We start from the raw sequence: 20,011 nt of genomic DNA on the forward strand, positions 1-20,011 counted from the left end.
ATTCGTTGACCGTCATGAGACAGCTAGTAGATGGCTCCTATGTTCCTAAATCATGCAACCCCAAGACATCCATCCTATCATAAAGTATCCCAAAGAAGGGTGGGCATTGTGCTGCTACATCTCCTGGACGACTCAGGGTGGCTAGGACTATGTCTCATCTATCCTCGTCTGAATCCATGCCTGGGTTCCTCGGACCTGGTCCACGGGTCACGGTAGCACATGACATCCAAAGATCCCCATTGATTTCAACGGGCGGTTGTGACACCACATCACACCTGTGCACCAGGCTCCCTGGTGTAGGTATCCTGCTTCTTTGGGTATCAACAGGTCGGGGTCCTCTCGAACCTCCCTCGTTCAAATGGGTTTCCCGATTCTTCTGGGAAGAGTCCTGAATCCTAAAAATCCTAACTAAGACTTCCCCAGGTTACTAGATGGACACTGGACAAGGGTATCATCTCTGCACCTGGATGCCTAGGGACTCCTAGTTAATTATCTTTTGTGGTTATGTGCTCCCCTTGTTCTACAGATACTCGGGTGCAGTCTTGATTGGGTACCCCTTTCCCATTCCACTAACTTAGTATATTGCTTGCCCCCCCGCATAGTGGCCCATGTGATTTTATCTGTTTACCTGCCTGTTTTGCTGATTTATTTGTTGTGTATGCAAATCTCAGGGTAGGAGCTATACCAAAGTAGTTTAGTGACAGGGTGATTTTGTTAACACTGGTGTGATTCTTTTCTGTGTGACTCTCACTGACTGCCTTCTATGGTAAATGGGCCCACTTTACACCCTCCTGGATAAGCCTTAGTTGTCCTCCACAGCTACCCCTTGAAGCGTTGGTTAACAAGTACCTCTTACATTATCACTAAGGGTTGCCTGGACTCAGTGCAGGGTCTATCACCAATAAGTGTACATCTTATACTGAGCCAGACTCCTACATGAACAATTTTCATGCTTCCTGATTTGCCTTTAGAGTAATATATAAATGTGTACTTTTTGTTCTAATTTACAGTGATTAAAGTTATATGGAAAATATTCCCAGATGAAGGATCCAAAGGTCCAAAATTCATTACACTTCCCTCGCCGCGGGTGGCGAGTTTCTGCAGAGTACTAGCGAACAGGAGGGACATATCCTGCTTTAGAACAGACGGGCTTTAGATCCCGTGTGTGAATACATCATCCTGGCCCCGTGCTTCCATATAGGATCCCGATTTTAAGATTGAGAGTCCAATTTGATACCTTCATCCGAATTATTATCCTGAAATCAAATTACTTCAAGCATCGTTTACCACCTTAGAACTACCTTCGTATACATTCTTGGCATCTTTTCGAGGACTGTACATTACGTCCTTCTCTTTATAGCAATGTGCGACTACCTTTTGATATTGGAACTCAAGTCTCTGACGATTTACTTGTTTTTAAGTTTGAATTCACTTCTATCTTGAGCCACTTCCTCATTGCCAAAGACGGGTCACCTGATGAAGGCTTCCAAAGCCGAAACGGTCGTAGTGTGTCACCCACCGCTTTGCCTGTGTGCTACCTACCACGTTGCCTCCATCATTCTTTGTTGTATGCTCATCCATGTGTTGGTTATGTAATTTTTAGATTTGTCTGTCAACACTATTTGAAATATTAATTTGATCATCAAATACTTTGAAATGTATCCATGAAATGTTTATCTATTTTCCCTAAAATGTTTATATATAAAAAAATGTGTATAAAAATATATATATGTGATAAATAAAATAAATCAGAATACATTTAAATACCTGGTGATTTAGTATTAGAGTTAGTGGGTTGATACAATAGTAGTATTCATCTATTCAGTTTTCTGGTTTTTCACTAGTTATAGACCTTTTCAAAAACCAAAATACATTACATCCGTCAAACTTTTGTGGAATACAAATCACAATTTACATACCATGCTGCGATTTAATAACTGTTGTCCAGAAAAAACGGACCATGAGAATACAGTAAAAAGTTAATTAAAACAATGAAGGGGTATTGTGTAAATTGTAGATACAATTAAAGAATGAAAAAAAGGATTCAAGATTGTGGCTAAATTTGTGCATTACCTTGCCAACAGTGACGGTGTTCTAAAGGGTATTCTCAAACAACATGTGACTGGTGGTACAAAACATAAGGATCCAGTTTACAAAAAACGTAGTCACAGATTTCAGGGGGCAAGTGGTGTGCTGCCTCTCTTTAACCAGCACTCCATCAATACCAAAGCATTGGCATGCAGAACTCTATCAATATTAATTTGTTCTCATGAGTCACTCGGGTGAAGTAACAAAGCGGCCTGCTCGTGTAAACAAGGACAGCCTTTCCATTCATGTGGGATTGGTGCATACTTCCTTACAATGGGAGTGAAGCGTCCGTTCAGGTAAATGTCAATGACTGCATTTTTGTGAACCTGGTGAGTGCTCTCCTTCATACGCCAACACACATGCAATGCATGAGCATCAGCATATGAAGCATGCACAAGCTTTGGTGTCTGGGCCTATGCAGTAGACATAACTGTCACTGTCTACATTGCGCCTTCCTCTGCAGGAGTCCAACTGGAGTTGGGGACTCCTCTGAGAGAAGAGGAGGTGTGTCAAGTGCAGCTCTGTTTGTATCATTTCCAATAATACATTGTCAACTGGGGACCAGGCTATCCGAACCTCTCGTCAAAAGCACCACCTTCTTTCTACCTACCAAGTTACTCTCTAGTTCTTACTGTAAATCTTGTTCCGGACACCCGTTCCGTAACCACAAAAGAGGCAGAATGCAGACTGCGCAGGGTGAGTGATGTAGAGGCCCAAGGACTTGGCTGTAGCTCGTGATTCTTTGAAGCGCTCTAGTGTGCTGTCTGCCTTAACGTTGAACAGGCAGCGGCCGTCAAAGTGCATGTCCATAAGGGTAGCTTGGACATCCCCAGAAAAGCCAGTCAATCTCAGCCATGCGTAGCGTCAAAGTGCTACTGACGATGAAATCATCCTACCAACGGAGTTGGCAGTGTCCAGTCCACAGTGTATGGTAAACTTCGCTGCGTCTCTCCCATCGGCAACTCCATGGGAGAGTACGGCCCGGGCCTCCTCCGGGCACTGGGGCGGCACCTGCTCCACCGTATCCCATACAGAGTGGGTATAATGGCCCAACAAACATGCAGTGTTTACCGATCGCAGTCCCAGGCTGGAGGAAGAAAACATCTTCTTCCCAAGATGATACAGCTTTTTGGATTCCCTCTCAAGTGGTGCATTAGAGAATGCACCTTTGGACATGGAAGCTTAGACCACCAAGCTCTAAGGGGTGGGGTGTTGGGAGAGGAAAGTGGGGTCGTCCGAGGCTGGGCGGTGGCATCGGGCAATCATCCTATCCAAAGGAGCTCCCGTGTTGGGCCTGGACCAGGTGCCCAAAAGCATGTCGGTTAGGGCTTTATTAAACGGCAGCAGGGGCTTCGAAGAGCTCGCTGCCGATTGAAGCACCTCTGTCAGGAGGTTAGCCCTGACTGCCACCGTAGGTAGCTCGAGGTTGAGAGCCTCGGCCGCCCTAAGAAACACCACTGCATAAGACGATCCCTCCTCCGTAGCCACGGTAGGAGAAGACAACATGCCAAGGTCTAGTGAGGTATCCAGACCACTGGCTTGCCCTAGTTCGTCTCTCCAGTCCGGTTCGTAACCCAACTGGTCAGTAAAAGAGTCTCCAGACCCCTCCCAGTCCTCCTCACCCTCCTCTGGTTGCCAATCTGTCAGAAAAGAACCAGGGTAGAACAGAGGCACAAAAGTAACCTCCGGAATCGGTCAAGCTCCGTGTCTACATCGGGGTAGAGGCCAGGGTTATCACCGGCTGGGGACACAACCGGCGTCTGCTGCGAACGTGATGCTGGTGGAATCGGCACATGGGGAGGTGTTACCAGGTCAACCGGCACCGATCTGGATCCAGGCCCGGATCCAAGGGGACCCTGCAGCTACTTAATTTGGTCACAAAGAAACCAACAAACACCAAAACAGCACTATGTACTTCGAAATTAATATTTAAAATTTCTAATGCAGACCTTCATACAGAAAAAGTACAGACTTTAATGGTCCATGAAATATCAGAGGAAGACTGATAACACTGTACAGGAAATAAGGTATTATTGATACATTCAACCAAACAGACCAGCAGAAGACAAATCTTAATATAGGTCACAAGCCACAAGGCTTTTGTCAAATATAATCAGATATACATGCATGAAGATAAATGACTGTTCACCAACAGAAATACATACTTTGGTTTGAAATCAGGTCTGAATCCTTCTGGTAGCTCCACTTCCTTCATATCTGCGGGTGTATTAGACGAATCATCTGCACAAATAAAATGGCAGAAGGCAGCATAGAGAAACAGTTAGTTACCCATGGAAAGAATTGGTAAAAACAAATATGTGGTCTAACTAGAAATTACTACTTACTGGAGGATTTTTTCTCTTGGAACAGACGCAAGGCCTTGATCTGCTGTGATACTGATTCAACCCATTCGCCAAGATTTGGCTGTATAGAAAAGTCTAATCTACGAAAGAAATTGAAAGCGTTACCATAAATGACCCACCCAGATCATCACTAAAGAATATTATTTGTGCCACAGCAAAGTCCATTTGTCAAGCAGTGAGTGGTATTATCCCCTTAGCACGACGATGATCACTATAAAGAAGTATGCAGTGGAATATTAAGCAAACTGACATTGCCATTATAATGCAATCATTATTTTGTCATAGAACGACAACCAAAGACAGCAATCTCCCTTTTGAAATTTGCGAGCAGCTTAATATTGCTTAATTTGTTGTCAACAAGTTTTTTCTTTGGCGTGGCAGAATGCGCAGGGCTCTACCTTTTAAAGTGGTACCCAGGAAAGTGATTTGAGTGGTCAGAATCCGACTGCAAAATAATATTGTGCATAAATGCATTTTTTTTAATAACAGCAGGGCTTGTGAGATTCCCACAAGCCTAGTGTTCCTGTCCGCCCTGCCCAACCATAATCATGCTCCCAACCAGTTGGTGGCAATTCAATTTAAAAGCACCTTTCTGAGTAGTATCTCTTATCGTCTTTTTTCAACGTTCCCTCTCTACCTTTCTTTTCTTTTTATAAATCTCTTTATTCACCCCGCTGCCTATCTCACACATCACTCACACCTCCCTCGCTTGACCTATGTATCAATATCATCTCCTTTTGTTACCTCTCTCTGTGCTTCACATCTTCTCTCATTACAAACCATCTCTGCTTAATCTTTACCAATCTTTCCGTCTGACTCACTACTCTCTTAAAATGACCTGCCTTTCTATGCCCTCTTATAATTTTTAGCCTATCTTCTCCACTGCAAAATCTGTCAAACAATCTGCAACTTTCTTTCTGGCTACCTCACCATTCTCTCTGTACCTTATGAGGGAGCTTTTACGTATTAATCATGAATGTGTAGTATTGATAGTGTCAGCAAGCAATCTAAACTCAAATCCATACATGCACACTGACATTGAACTATTGATATTAAAACAATTTTGTTATGGCCTCTTAAAGTGCATTTTCCTGAATTATGCTACGTAGGCCTCGAAACCATCTTGCCCAAAATAGATATCGCATTCACGGTTATTTCTGCTGCACTTAGTCAAGCAAGTCATGTTTGCTTATTTTTTAATTATATTATTTGGGTTCACTAATGTAACAGTTTATTTAAGATCTTCCGCTTGTACTCAGTATTACGTTTATTCACGATGGTTCACCGTTGTTTATGTGACTAGTTTGTTCTGGCACCTCCGGATGATGTCTGAATCAATACTCGTGTAGTCGATTAGTGCTTAGGTAGTAGTGGTGTACGATGATTTTAAATTCTGTATTCTGATTTGTTGAAAATGTATTTCTTTGCTCACCCCACAATATTTCTGCACTTTTCCTACTGTTCAATGGGGAGATTTCCTATATAAACCCTCACATTTGGGGTGAGCCAGAGACCTTTACTATGCTACTAGGGTTGCACTCTAATTTCTTACTGATTTTACTGCATATTTGAGACTAAGTCTAGTCTTGATTTGGCCTATTAATTGGTATTGCCAAATTACTGATAACATTAATGGCAATGTTTTCATGCATTTATAAGATATGTGCTGCATTGGCTCTTTACTATTTCTGTATTGTGTCTTTTGAATTTCTGTATTAAATCATTATAAACGTTCTAATTCTGCCCTAGAAATCACTTTTTGAGCGAGTCCTTTCTTATTTAACTGTATTTTGATATGCCGATTTTGTACCTTCTCTTGGGACATACAATCTCATGAAATTGAGATTAACACCGGTCTTGATTCTCCCAACAATTGGGAGCATTTGTTGAAGTGTAGGCTGTAGGGGGACAGCATGTCAATGCTTACTTCTCTCTTTACCTCACATAGCTTTCTACCTCATTTCTTGTTCCTCCCTCTCTCACTCTCTCACTCTCTCCCCCACCCCAATATTTCACTTCTCTCATTATGCCATTCTCTTCATCTCTCTTTCCTTCCCCTGTTTCCCACTAACTCAAATTTCTCTCATTCAGCAAAGCAGGATGTCACCCCTCAGAATTACGGTAAATGTTATCAGTAGGTGGTAAAACCCATCAGAGCAGAGCTTGAATGTCAATTACTACAATATCAGTGGCATTTTTGAAGGGGTGCTACGGTGGTTTTGCAAACATTTGGCAACTAAAGCTAGAGTTTCAAATGCTGTGATAATATGTTCTATCTAAATATGATGAACAAGTCCACTAAAGATACACATAATCATCTTTCAAATTTCTTTACTCCAGTGAAAAACACAGTCCGGTTAGAGAATGAGAGAGAAAACTGTTGTTGGAAGAAGAAAAACGTACATACAAGGGTTAAAAGTAATGGTTTTATCAGTGTTTGTTTTGGGAACACTGGCAGCCTGAGCTTTTGTGTGGTTCAGCATACCCATGTTTATGAAAGATTAATGTATAATTCAATAAACACTGAGCTATAAACTGAAAGCTGTTCCAAATAGGTGGCTCCAAATTAGACACAAAAATCTTTTAGATGATATTATTGCTCATATCGGACTAATAAAACTAACGGTGTACACATTGTACATCTCAAATACTCACAGTAATTGGTTACACTGTTTACCTTTTTGTTTTTACATTAAATCAAGACATCAGCTTTATATGAGGGAACCCAATTGAACCATTTAAAGTGTATAGTATTAGGTAACTGAGCAATAAAGATTAATGACCATAAAACTGAAAGTGTTCAGTTGGTTTTCATGCTGATAGTGGGTGAAGGGTAGGCCAGGGGCGTAGGAGACAATAAAATTCTGGGGGGGACAGGGACCACCTTGTGGACTTTCCAGTGACCGTATACAAATCACCGCACGTTAAACAAATAAAATCGCACACTTTTGAAGTGAAATATTGAGAAAAGCAGGCCTGTAGTCACAGTTTGCATGTATGCTTTATTGTTACTTACATTCACATAGTAATCAAACCAAATGTTTAAAAAAAACATATATATGAATCTTGCATCTTCATGCACTAAGCAAACAAAGGTCCCTAACGTAGGGTGGCGGTATTGTGTTTGCAAGTGCATTATGGTTTGAAAAGTACCTGCTGCTGCATGCCTGGTCTCCAGCAATTTTTAGGCAACAATAAAAATGTGAAGATAACTTCGGTGATTAATGTTCTTTATTGAGAAAGATCGGAGGTTTGTCTAGTGGAAGTTTTGACTCATGGTAAGGTAGCCACAGTGGGGTAATATGCCTGCTGCAAAGGACGTGTACCACACAGATCACGAAATGCATATCATAAAAATAGGTCAGTGAGTTACTGCTTTTGTCTGAGAGATTCTTTTGGTATTTGAAGTTTATAAGTTAAAATCCTAACATTGAACAGTGAGCTATTAACTGTCATCAAAGAGCTGCATGAAAACTTCAAGGTATAGATTAGAATGTTATCCTTTTCCCCCAATCTTTCCTTATCCTGATGTTGGAAAATGGGTTCATTAGGATAGAAATCAATTCTGATTATTAAAGAGAACCCTCAACCATGGTGTTATTTTTTAAATTCAGAGTTTGTGCTTCTCTAGTGTTGCAAAGCCACCCTGTGCCCTTGGCACTCCCCAACTTTTTGCTGACTGGTGCTGGTGGTACCTGACTGACTAGCCCTGACCTCTGCCTAACCAGGCCCAGTGCTATGTTGAAAGTGACACTTAAAATTACAGTGAAATCACCTACATACACTAGGGTGCACTATGTGTTAGGGTATCCCTATGATTGGCATGTCCTCTCCTATAAGACCCTAGTACATAATAGGCCAGGGGGATTAGAACTATCTTTAAGTCCCTAGAATATAATAGGGCATGGCAGTTTAGAGGCTATCAGTCCTTTCTGCGCTTGCATGTGTGCACTGCTGAAGCCTGCAGTAAGTTTAAAAGTAGCCTTGTATTGTAGAACTGATTGTAAAATGCAAATTGTGCTCAAACTCGACTTTTGGGTTTGGGGAACAAATCGATCAACTACAATGTTGGGGCAAAATTAAGTTAAGTGAAAAAATGATTTCCACTTAAGTATGGCTGTATCATATTACCACATAATACATAATCTGCTGCATAATCTAACGATTTCCCCCAAAACAATTTTGTCGCTCAAATGGATCAAAAATTACTAAAGAAATGTGACTTATGTTGCTGTGAAGTGTAGGGCCTTTTCCAAAGGTTGACGGTCACCTTTCCTACTGCTGCATTTGTATGTTACACAGGTACTAATGAGGCAAAAGCTTTGCAGAGGCTGTTAGTATGTATAAATATGTCAAAATAATAAAGTATCATAAAAAGTACCGCATTACGCTGCAGCCTTTTTATTGTTGCATAATTTAGTCAACACTGCAACATAATTTTGTCTCCATTGCTTCATTACTCCAGTGGCCCAAGTGTTTGTGCATGAAGCAGAGACCATGAAGTTTGCAAACTTAGGGGCTGAGTAAGATGGCAGGCGGACTACAGTCCGTCCGCCATCAAATCTGGGAATGGGACTGCTGGCCTTCAAGGCGCCGGCCCCACGATAGGCATTTCAGTGCAGCCGCCACTCCGGCATTCGCAGTGCCTATCTTTTACATTGCAGCAGGTGCTGCTGGCTGCATCATCTGCCACAATGTAAAAAAGGACATGTTAAATATATATCACTGCACTACGTGGCAGACATAATGCAGTGCCTGCCACATGGTGCAGTGATATGTAGCGGGCATTATAGGTGCCCCTCAGGTCCCATGTTTGGGGTCTGTGGGAAAGGGGCCTGCTACAGCACCCAAATGACCCTTTCTGCCAGCTTTTCCATGGCGGGTAAGGGACATCGTAATCCCTACAGCGGTGCCTGGTAGGCACCACCAGCATTGTAGGAATAAACCCTTCCGCCACACTAGCAGGCTCAAGGAGCCCCTCAGGTGTGCGGCGGTTGGTCTTTCCGACCGCCAGGGAACCGCACGCCATTGTGATATGGCGGGCGGTGATGCAGTCACTGATGGCAGTGGGACTGCCACCAACGGGGTGACGTGGCAGTCCCACTGCCATTATAATCACCCCCTAAGTTTGGTGTGCATGAAAATCCTGCATTGCCAACCCCTGGTAAGTTGCACTACTTCTGCTGAAAAAGACCAATGGAGGTACCAATGGGTGAGGTGCACTGGCCTCAAGGGTCTTGTGACCTCAGTGACAGAGTCACTGTCGATCTAGGGTGGGCTTCTTCGTATAAGACATTTCCCTGTCAGGGAACACTACTACGTATTTGTTTTTGTGCTGTGCTTCTTCGTATGCCTGCCCGCAAGAACAGTGATTTATTTGAGCCGGTGCTTTCCGGAGCTCGGCACCTGTACTTAATTGACAGCACTGGCACTTGGAACAGCTGCTCATTTAGAGATGAGCAGGAAAACAGTTATTTATTAATTTAATACATGTTTAAAGCAACTAATACCAGCCACACAAACCATTTTTAAAGCTTGGGAGTTTAAATTCTTACACTTGTAGCAGTGTGATGGTTAGCATTGGCAGCGCTGGCAGGGGAAATGTGTGGTGCAAACTGCGGTGGCCCCATCAGGAAGGTCCCAGCACTTATTTGTTTACACATGAAGCACTGCGCAAGACTGGAGGTGAACTGCAGAATGGATTGTGGTGGACAGGCCTTCAAGGTTAACTCACACTTGCCACCGTTAGGGTCCACCTGCGTGTGCTAAGACACCAGTGCCTCTAAGGTCTATCGGGCCTTCTAAGGTGTATCATAGGAATGAGCTCTGTCAGGAGTGTAGTCTGGTGGAATGGTCATGAAGGTTGAACATGGTTCTCCAGTTCCAAATTCAGCAGCTCTGGCCAGAGTGCCACATCCTCTCCCACACCGAACACCATACTGCCCCACTGAGTAAAACTGGCTCTGCCTTCAGCTACAACTCAATTGTGCTGCAATTACATTCAAATTATGCACTAGACAGCAGTAAAATGCTGCCTGAAAAATATTAATAACACCCTGGAAAAAGCAAACACTCATAGGGAATGCAAGAATAAGCAAAGCATGTGGAATGTAATCAGGAACAACTTGGTTACCTTAACGGTTTTAAACTCATTATTCAGAAATCAGTAGGTGATTTTGACTGAAAAGTTCAGGACATGGCTACAGGACCAGGAAGGGACCCGTTTCAATGTCCATTGCTTATATCCTTACAAAATGTAAGCAGTTTGGTTTAAAAAAGACCACATGCCTAAACACAGAGCTGCGGTACACATTTTAGAAGCTAAAATAATTAACAGTTGAAAACGATTATATTAAATGTTTCCACTCCACCCATTAACCAAGTATTGCAGTCCCTTTAGGAATGGTGCACTTCCCCACCCTGTGAAAACGATGTTGTTCAAAAAAGAAGATAACAATAAAGTAGCGCTTTCACTGGTAAACTATGTAAAGTGGCGCTAATGTGTGTGGGTGTAGCAATCTGGCCTGTCTGCTAACTACTCTGTATTAATTTATTTAGGTATTTTTTTTTCTCTCTGTAAGGAGGAGTGAGACAGAGACAGAAAGAGAGTAATAAAGAGAGAGAGTGGGGGAGGGCAGCTGCCAGAGACAGATCAGGAGAAGCGGACACTGTCCTTTCCTTCTCTGGGCATAAAGGAAAAGAGACAGACTTTTTTCCCTTCTTCCCAGAACGCCGAGCCTTACTGCAGCATAACAAAAGGAAGAGGGCGGGTGGCCTCTTTGACTCGAGGCAGGTCAAGTGCAGGGCCATTAGGTAGCGCTTTCGCGCGCTAATGGCCCTGTGAATAACAAAAGGAAGAGGGGAAATTCTTTTGTCCCCCGTGTCCCCCCCACTCTAAAATCTGGGGGGGAAATGTCCTCGGCGTCCCCCACACTTCCTACGCCCATGGGGTAGGCCCCAACTCTCTTCCTTGTTAGTCCCTTTTGCATACATGCCAACATTTCAGGAGAGCAAAGTGGGAGATTAAAAAAAAAAAATCGGGAGAATGGGACTTTGAATCGGGTTACTGGCATGTATGGGCTTTGGAAGTGTGCTGTAGGATCGGACATTTGAAACGTAAATGCACATTTTTTTCTTACCTTTCAGAAGCATGGAGCATAATGGCAGGCAGAGAGGGTGATGCAAGTGTTGGGCACTGGCCTGGCAGGTTGTTGGCAGTGCATGCACCCCCCACCCCCCTGTGGCAGCCCGGGCTACTTCGCAGGTCTTTAGAAGACGATTCCCTTGTTAATGACGCTTTGTTGGTTTTTCACCCCTTCGAGAGCCCCTGCATCGCCACTCTTTGCTGGAAGAATTAGCACTTTACATAATACCAAGCCCTGTCAGCTGAAACCCCAGACGAATCGGGTTTTTGCTTGTAAGAATATGGAGGCGGGAGACTAGCCTTCAAATCGGTAGTCTCACGCCTGAATCGGGAGGGTTGGCATGTCTGCTTTTGTGCCCTGCCATCTGGCGGGTCTGTGCTGCGAGTGCCGTCTCCGTTTGCTACCCCCTATTACGGCCTACTCACCCAGCCGTAAGGCATCCCCAAGTGAGTGGCACTCCTCCTACACACCGCCCTGCTGGTGTGCCTCTATAACAAACAACTGTACCCCCTCTTATCCGCCACGCTGTAAGGGACGCTTACGTCTCCCGGGGCTTCCCCCGATTCGCTTAAAAAAAAAAATTAAAAAAAAGAATTTATTTTATGCGCAGACGGCCAATGCCATTGCTCCCATAGGTTGGCCAAAAACACTTGCATCGCTTCCTCTCACAGGTGGACTCATTCTTGTGCATAATGCTCCGGAGGCCCAGGGTTGATGAGGCTGTGCCTGATGCTCTCCAAGTCACTGATCCTGCAAAATCTGTTCACCGCGATGTTCCGTTTCTTCCATGAGTTTTTGACTACCATTTGTGACTAGGCTCCTCACCAAACAAGCCTGGTGATCAATTCGGACATAGATGGTGGTGTTACCAAAACACCTGGCTGTCTCTGCCAGGTCCGACTGAAAGGCACAGAGGAGATAATTCCTCCCTAACTGTGCGAGGTCCTTCCCCCCCAGATGGATTATCAAGATGTCAGGGTGCCACGCGGCCACTGCCTGCAATCACTATAGCGTCGCTGAAAGCTGATTCCAACTTATCCCTGGGTGGCCCCTCCACCGGATGCACACGTCGACTGGCCTGCCCTTCTGCTTGTGACCTCCGCACAGCCACCAGGTGTGTCTTCAGGAGACATATGAGTGGCCTCCCACCCATACCAGACGAGAGAGCCTCCCTGCCGAGGCAACAATCACATTGTCAGGTGTCAAATTGCTCCGTGGGCAGTACTGTGCCCCCCCTTATTCTGTTCTTGTTTCTTCTCTTTATTTATTTTTTAAAATAACTGGGTCTTCAAGTATTTCCTGTAGGCGTTAGACCAGCACCTGCCCGCAGCCTTGATCCCTGCCTCCGACGTCCCCAGCTGAGCTGCAGATTTTGCCTCCCCAATCCTAAAGGAAGGTGATCCGAAGGCGGCAGTCGGGAGGCTAACCCTGCCCAGGGCCTGGCGCATGACCGATGTGAACTGGAATTTACTTAGGAGGTTCTTATCTCTATTCTTGAATAGGCGGCCTTCCCCTGCGGGGCATATCGCCATGTAGGCCAAGAGGCAACATACTGCACAGTACCTGGTGTTGTTGATGCAATCCAGCCGGGCCAGTTCCCCTATGCCTGCCTGATCTGTGTTTGATGTTCCCCGCCCATCTGTGCTCACGAGAGAGAGTCTGCCACTGTGTTCTCCACCCCTGGTATGTGGCATGCTTTCAGCTCTATGTTCCCCCTCCAGCTGCAATTTAACCAATAGGTGCATTAATCTCAGTGTGTCAGGGCACCTGGCAGTGCCTTTGTTAATCGCTGCACCACCCCTTTATTGTCTGACCAAAATGTTAGTGTCATGTTTCTCAGTTTCAGTTTCTAGACCGTCAGCGCCAAAACAATGGGAAACAGCTCCAGGACTGTGATGTCACTGGTCACACCTAGCTCGTGCCAGTGTCTTGGCCACTGCCCTGTACACCACTGATCTCCCACGACAGCCCCAAACCCTAGGCTGCCTGCTGGGTCTGTGAACAAGGCTACCTGGCTGGCTGTCACCCAGCCTTCTCCTCAATCCTTCTGAGTTTCTTCTCCTTATCTATTTTTTGGAGAACCACCTCTGAGTGTCCCAGGAATGATTTCAAAATCTTTACAATGCCTTTGGGCAAGGGGCCCTTGAACTGCATCATAACTCCCTCCTCACAACCTTTCACTAACAGGGCTGCGCCCTTTTTGTTGTGGTATCTGTTGGCTAGTTTCCTGCGCTGGTATGTGTTGACTGTGGACATGGCTAGCTGGAAACTGTTCTGTTCAGTCAGCCCCCCCACACCCCGTGGATCCTTGCTAGTGCTTCTTCTTCATCTCTTTCTTCTCCCCCTGCTGTTTGCCTCGCCTGCAACCTGACGCTGGATGCCCCCTCTCCACCCCCCGCAGGCTGAACATATGTGCTGGAACTTGCAGGAGGCTCCCCATGTGCACTCGTTGGATTCGTACTTTGACAAATGGGCACTGGCCTGCTGGTTGGTGGGGGTTTCCAGCTTTTGTGTGATTTGGGTCTATGGAATGACTTGTGCCTCCCATTATAGGGCGTGTTCTGAAAGGGCTGCTCGCCCTTCCCTGACCATGTCCTGGCTTTTGCTACCAACATTTTGTGGATGAACCCGACACATCCTCCTCTTTCCATTCCATTTTGGGTTGTGTTTGCATTTCAATGTAAATCTCTTATCGCATTCCAACCACGCATCCCCTGGGAATTGCATATGTGGCCCGTGTATGGTAGCCTCATACAGCCAGAGGTCCGCTGGACAGTAAGGGAATGTTTCTACAATAATGCATGCCATAATTCTGAATGCATCCAACCAGTTGTCGAAATACCTTTTTTCCTCTCCCTTTGCCTTTCCCTCCTATCCTCCTCTTTTTTATTGCATATGATCAGGTCCAACCTGTCCAAGTGTATCTCTAATAATCAAAAAATGTCAATAAATTCCTTCCTCCATATCCTTTATTTTACTGGTAAAAGAATGAGGCTTGCCAACCCGGTAGCTCTAGTGATCATTGATGGCTGCCCGGGTGAGGGCCTTGCATATGCGTCTGGGGTTTGGCCCACTTGTGTCGGGTTGCCTGCCCTGCTAGTGCTGTACCATGGTGTTTAGGTGGACACCAGTCCACTGCCTAGGCCCTGAGCAACGTGGCTCATTAACTGCCCGGATCTGCTGATATCACTAGCGCGCCCGCCCTGCTGCCCCTGCAAGCGCTCCTAAAGGGGGTGGTGATGGACGGAGCATCTGAATCAATCAAACACTCACACCCAGTCAAAAGATCTGGGTTTAATCCATCACAGTTCTTTAGCCCACTCTGCAACCCCAGTTCCCATGAGGCACAGGGTCAGACTGATTTGCATATAGCCATGTCTGAACTGGGGTGGCAGAGTGGGCTAAAGAACGGTGATGGATTAAACCCAGATCTTTTGACTGGGTGTGAGTGTTTGATTGATTCAGATGCTCCGTCCATCACCACCCCCTTTTGTACCCCTGCGAGCGCTCCTGTCACGAGAGCCCTGGATCCACAAGGTGCCATGGGATCCTTGATACCCGTGTGTTTAAGCTGTTGAACAACAAAGGGGCAATAGATTTTAAACACTCCTGCACAATTGTGCCACTATGATCAACACATGCCGCTGTGTTGTTGGTTTCACCGTTGGCGACCGCCTTCGCCGGGATGCCTGCAGGCGGCGCATCCACCCTCTGGCACCCTTTCTTCGTGACTGTCTTGTTTGGTGCATTCTCAGAAGGCCTCTGTCACTTCCTGGTTGCAGACCAGCCGTTGGCATCGCTTGGTCCTACCGTCTGCTGATTGCTCGGCACCTCGCTGATGTTCTTGTCCAGGGGTGCCTGCAGCCAGCTTGTCCCGTGCACCTTCGATGCCGCCCTGATCTGTTGTAAGAGCTCTCCCCGCTTTCCTGGTCGCTTGCTGGCACTCTGGCTCTACATGCTATTTGGTAGCTGTTAGAATTGGGGGTCTCTGGTTGGCACAGGTAGGTACTTGTAACAAGCAGGGACCCTCTCTTCTAATCAGGGCAAGGGAATAACTCTCTCAAAATAACCCCTGCTCACCCTCTAGGCAGAGTGGCGCGAGCAGTCAAGGCTTATTTCAGAGGCAATGTCAGCTGAGCAGTTGTGAACACATACAGTAACCCAGTGACAACACTACAAATGGACACCACACAGGTTTTATATACAAAATTTGTATACTTTATATAGAGTTACCACAAGACCAATAAACAACAAAAAAATCCACAATACTATCACATTTCAAGAGTTCAGGTTTAAAAAGCTTAGTTCAAGGTTCTGTGCGAGTCGGTAGCCTTGTCCGGCTACAGCGTTGATGAAAAGAACACAGAGTCTAACAAATCCAGCGGACCGCGCGGTCCGGGCCCACTCAAATGTCGACAGACTCAGTCACAGTACCTTTCCCTTGGGGCGGCCGGCACGGATGTGTGAGCCGGTTCCGGGGTTCGTCGCGGTGTAGAAAAAGAAAGCGTTGCAGGTCACTGTGCCCTTCCAGTCACGGTGCAGGCTACGGCTCGTTGACTGAGTCGGTGAGCTCAGAGCTTGCGTTGTTCGAGTCAGACCTTGCTCGTTGCGTTGCTTCCAGCTTTTCCGTGCGGCGAACGAGCCGGAGATCGGGAGCTGACGTCGATCAGTCAGGACAGCGGTACGAGTCGGGCGCTGTGTCGCAAAGCGTGCGAGGCGGTGCCCAACTCCGGTGCTGTCACAGGACTCGAAATCAGCAGCAGTGACCGCGTCGGTCAGACCAGTTCGATTTGGTGTAGCGAGGCGTTGCGGTGTCCTTCCAGTCGTGGTGCAGGCTATGGCTCGTTGACAGCTTCTAGACTGAGTTGGTGAGCGCAGAGCTTGCATTGTTCGAGGTGGACGTTGCTTGGTGCGGTGCCAACAGGACACCGGGCCGGTCGTGAGAGTCGGTCACAGCTCCCTGCCTCTGTAGCCACTGGAACAGCAGCAAATCACAAAGGCTGGTGAACTCCACTGGTCCTGAGACTTCGGTCAGGGGGCAAGCTCTCTTCCAAGCCCATGGAGATCTTTGCCCAAGTTGAAAAATTAAAGGTAAAGTCCACAAAGTTCTTTCTCCTCTCTGTGGCAGTCAGGCACCCACTGCAGGCCGGCAACCACTGCAGGCCAATCCCCCAAGCAGCACTTCAGCTTGGGAATAGTCTCTCCTCAGTTTCTTCAGGTTCCTTCTCCTCAGCAGAGGTTTAGTCTCGTCAGTTCCAGGAGTGATATAATTTCATGGGATCAGAGTCCCAATACTTATAACCCAAAATCCTTTGTTCTCTGAGGGGAGAGGGGCCGGTGACCAGTTCAAGCCAGTTCTGAAGCACTCCAGACTTCTCCTTCACAGTGCAGGGCAGAAACATCAGACGACCCACAGGAGGTGGAGCCAGCATTGTGGAAGGCAAGTACAGTCCTGGGCACTTTGTTGACAGTCTTCCTTCTCTTCTTTCAGGGTGCAGGGCAGAGACATCAGACACGCCACAGGGGGTGGAGCCAGCATTGTAGAGGGAAGGCCTAGTCCTATTCAGGTCCCAGGTGCAACTCCTCCCTCCCATCTGGATGCATATCTCCCTATTCACCACCGGGCGGCCCCAGCCTGTCTCCTGGAATTCCCCAGTCCTGTCACACACAAACCCAGACAAGGAATACACACGCTAGAAGAGGCGGGCTCAAATGGTTAGGTAAGCAAATACCTACTTTCTAAAAGTGGTATTTGCAAACACAGAATATTAAAATAAACTTTACTAAAAGATGTATTTTATTATTCTGAGTCCAGGAATACTAAACTCGGATTTCTACCATGTTCTCTGAGTCTGCTAGGATTATAAACAAGTAACAATCCAGCAGCCCATTCTGGCCTATGGAGAACAGGTAGCCTTGCAATAGTGAAAAACGAAAATGGCGGTAATTCACTATTAGGACATGCCACACACCTTATTCTTACAATGCACCCTGCCCTTGGGCCTACCATAGGGGTGACTAATATGAAGACAAGGGAATGTTTAGGGACTGGCAAGTGGGTGCACTTGCCCAGTCAGCATGCAAGTACCAGACTGCACGCAGGCTCTGCAATGGCAGACACATTTTTACAAAGCCGCTTCTGTGGGTGGCACAATCAGTGCTGCAGGCCTACTAGCAGCCTTTGGATTTACACGCCCAGGGCACATTCAGTGCACTGTACTAGGGTCTGACAAGTAAACCAAATATCCAATCATGGAACCACTAATCAATACATACATTAATTTACAGTAGGGAGAGCATATGCACTTTAGCACTGATCAGCAGTGGTAAAGTACCCAGAGTAATAAAATAGTCAACAATAGGTCAGAAAAAAAGATCGGAGGGAGGCAAAAAGTTCAGGGATGATCCTGCAAAAAAGGGCCAAGTCCAACAGTAGCGCTAGTTGGCTAGCAATGCTGCTTGCAGTTAAGAGGTTGGATCTCGTTACCCTCGGATCAGGCTGTCCCCAGCCTCTTGTGTAGCTCTCTGAGGTGTTTTTGCCCCTGCTGTCGGGATCTGCGGGGTGCTGCCGCTTACCGTATGCACCAAAACCTGTTCTTCGGGCAAGGAGAGTCTGGGTCACATCACCCTCTGATTGGGCTGTCCACAGCCCCTTCTATAGTAAGGCTTGCTTGGTCTGTGATTTAATAGCAGCAGAACCACCAGTTACTGTACTGCACTTCCTTATTCCTGTTCCTTATTTCCTTTTCAACCCCATTTCTTTTTTTTGTAAAGGTGGAAGTCCCCTTTAAACATAGTGTCTTCCTTTAAACGTGCGGGGAGGGCAGAGCCTCGCGTTGGTTTGTTTCAAGCAGGCCACGTGCCCGTTGCGACCCCTCTTCTCCCCACCCCGCACTCGGAGGAACGGTCACCTTGAGCTGGCCTACCTCTCCGGCTTCTGTGGTCGGGGTTGCGGGGGTCCACCACTTCTTTCCCGCCGCTTGCTTGCTCCTGCTGCTTGCTTGACCCTGTGCACATGAGATGGCGGGAAAGCACCTTGGACCCGCTCTGCGGTGTCACAACGTCGCACTGTAGCCTCGCATTCAAAGACAGTCACTACAAATGCAGTTGGTTCCATGGTGGCCATCTTCAAATGCATTTGTAATGTTTTAACAAATGCTGTTCAAAGGTGGCCACCTTGCAGCCACCTTTGAACGCATTTTGGTATATTTTTATAAATCATGTTGAAAGATGGCCACCCTGGACATGCATGCATCTAGAAAGGCACTCTTTAAATGAGATTTTTTAAATAAAACAAACCATTCAAAGGTGCCCGCCGCACATGTATGCACACACTCGGGTAGCCATCTTATTAAGTTTAAAAAAAAAATAAAAATAATTGAAGATGACCTGTCAACAGCACAGCCGGTGGAAAAATCCTGTCATAAAAATAAAGGGGTGGGTAGAGAGGAAGCATTATGGTACAGGGGACGGGAGAATACATAAGAATGGAGAAGAGCGGACAGAATACAGTTCAAAGCAACTTAATTACATCAATTGGAAACTGTGAAACGTAAAAGCTCATCTGAGGGACAAGCACAAGAATAGTGAGGAAATTAATGGAATTAGGAGGAAGAAAGTGAGATAGACAATAAAGACATCCAATCACGAGGAAGAGGGCTAACCAAAAGTCCACTCCATGTATATGTAACATATTGCAAACCACAGACCTGGCCAACAGACAGCTAAAGCTTTCAGTAGTCAAGATCAAACTAGGCAAACCTGACCAATGTGGAGGACATTTAATACAGGGCTACTTATTGCCACATGAGTATACAGAACTGTTAATCCCTACAGTGTCATTTTGCATTTCAGGGTTTTATTCATTAAGCCTTTCCACTATGACCACTCTACTACATTTAGTGCACATTATTATCCTTTTACCTGAACCAAGAAATCATTTTATATACTCTCAACAACCATCTGGACAATATGGTGAATACATTTAACCTCCAAACACATTTTGAAAACATCCTTCCCACTTACCCTCAAACAGGCTCCATTGCATGGCAGTTAGCGAAACATAAGTGGAAGCGTCGAAATGCAAAAAATATGCCTTACAGCTACCTGGGAACAACCCTAATGTCAAGCATCACTAGCAACAATTATACTCTCTTAAAATGGACTGCTCCTTTTTATAGAGTATACAACATCACCACCTAACTGGTAGCCAACACTGTGAGAGAATTGTACAGGCAGCAAGCAGAAATGTGGGTCAATTTTAAGGTTGGAGGCCTTCTTCATTAAAAGTTGTATGGCCAAGCACCAAAACATCCTTTAGGAAAAATAAAAACATAACCCATACCAATCTATAGCCTATCTCTTCTGTATAAATGCAACTGATATCTTGGATTAGTTAGCGCTGACCCACAACTC

General features: G+C 45.8%; 1 protein-coding gene across 3 annotated transcripts in view; it reads right to left on the reverse strand.

The window, feature by feature from the left end:
- The window catches only part of UBR2 (ubiquitin protein ligase E3 component n-recognin 2), a 1,804,160-nt gene that overhangs the window by 545,356 nt on the left and 1,238,793 nt on the right, over positions 1 to 20,011 (reverse strand). For all 3 annotated transcript variants that reach the window (XM_086927821.1, XM_086927820.1, XM_086927822.1), the window contains 2 exons: positions 4,434 to 4,531; positions 4,254 to 4,329 (listed from right to left, as the gene is read on the reverse strand). In XM_086927821.1, coding sequence (XP_086783947.1) covers positions 4,254 to 4,329; positions 4,434 to 4,531 — 174 coding nt within the window. The remainder of the gene's footprint in view (positions 1 to 4,253; positions 4,330 to 4,433; positions 4,532 to 20,011) is intronic.

The sequence above is a fragment of the Lissotriton vulgaris genome, chromosome 6 (assembly GCF_964263255.1).
Source record: "Lissotriton vulgaris chromosome 6, aLisVul1.2, whole genome shotgun sequence".
Classification (NCBI taxonomy): Eukaryota; Metazoa; Chordata; class Amphibia; order Caudata; family Salamandridae; genus Lissotriton; species Lissotriton vulgaris.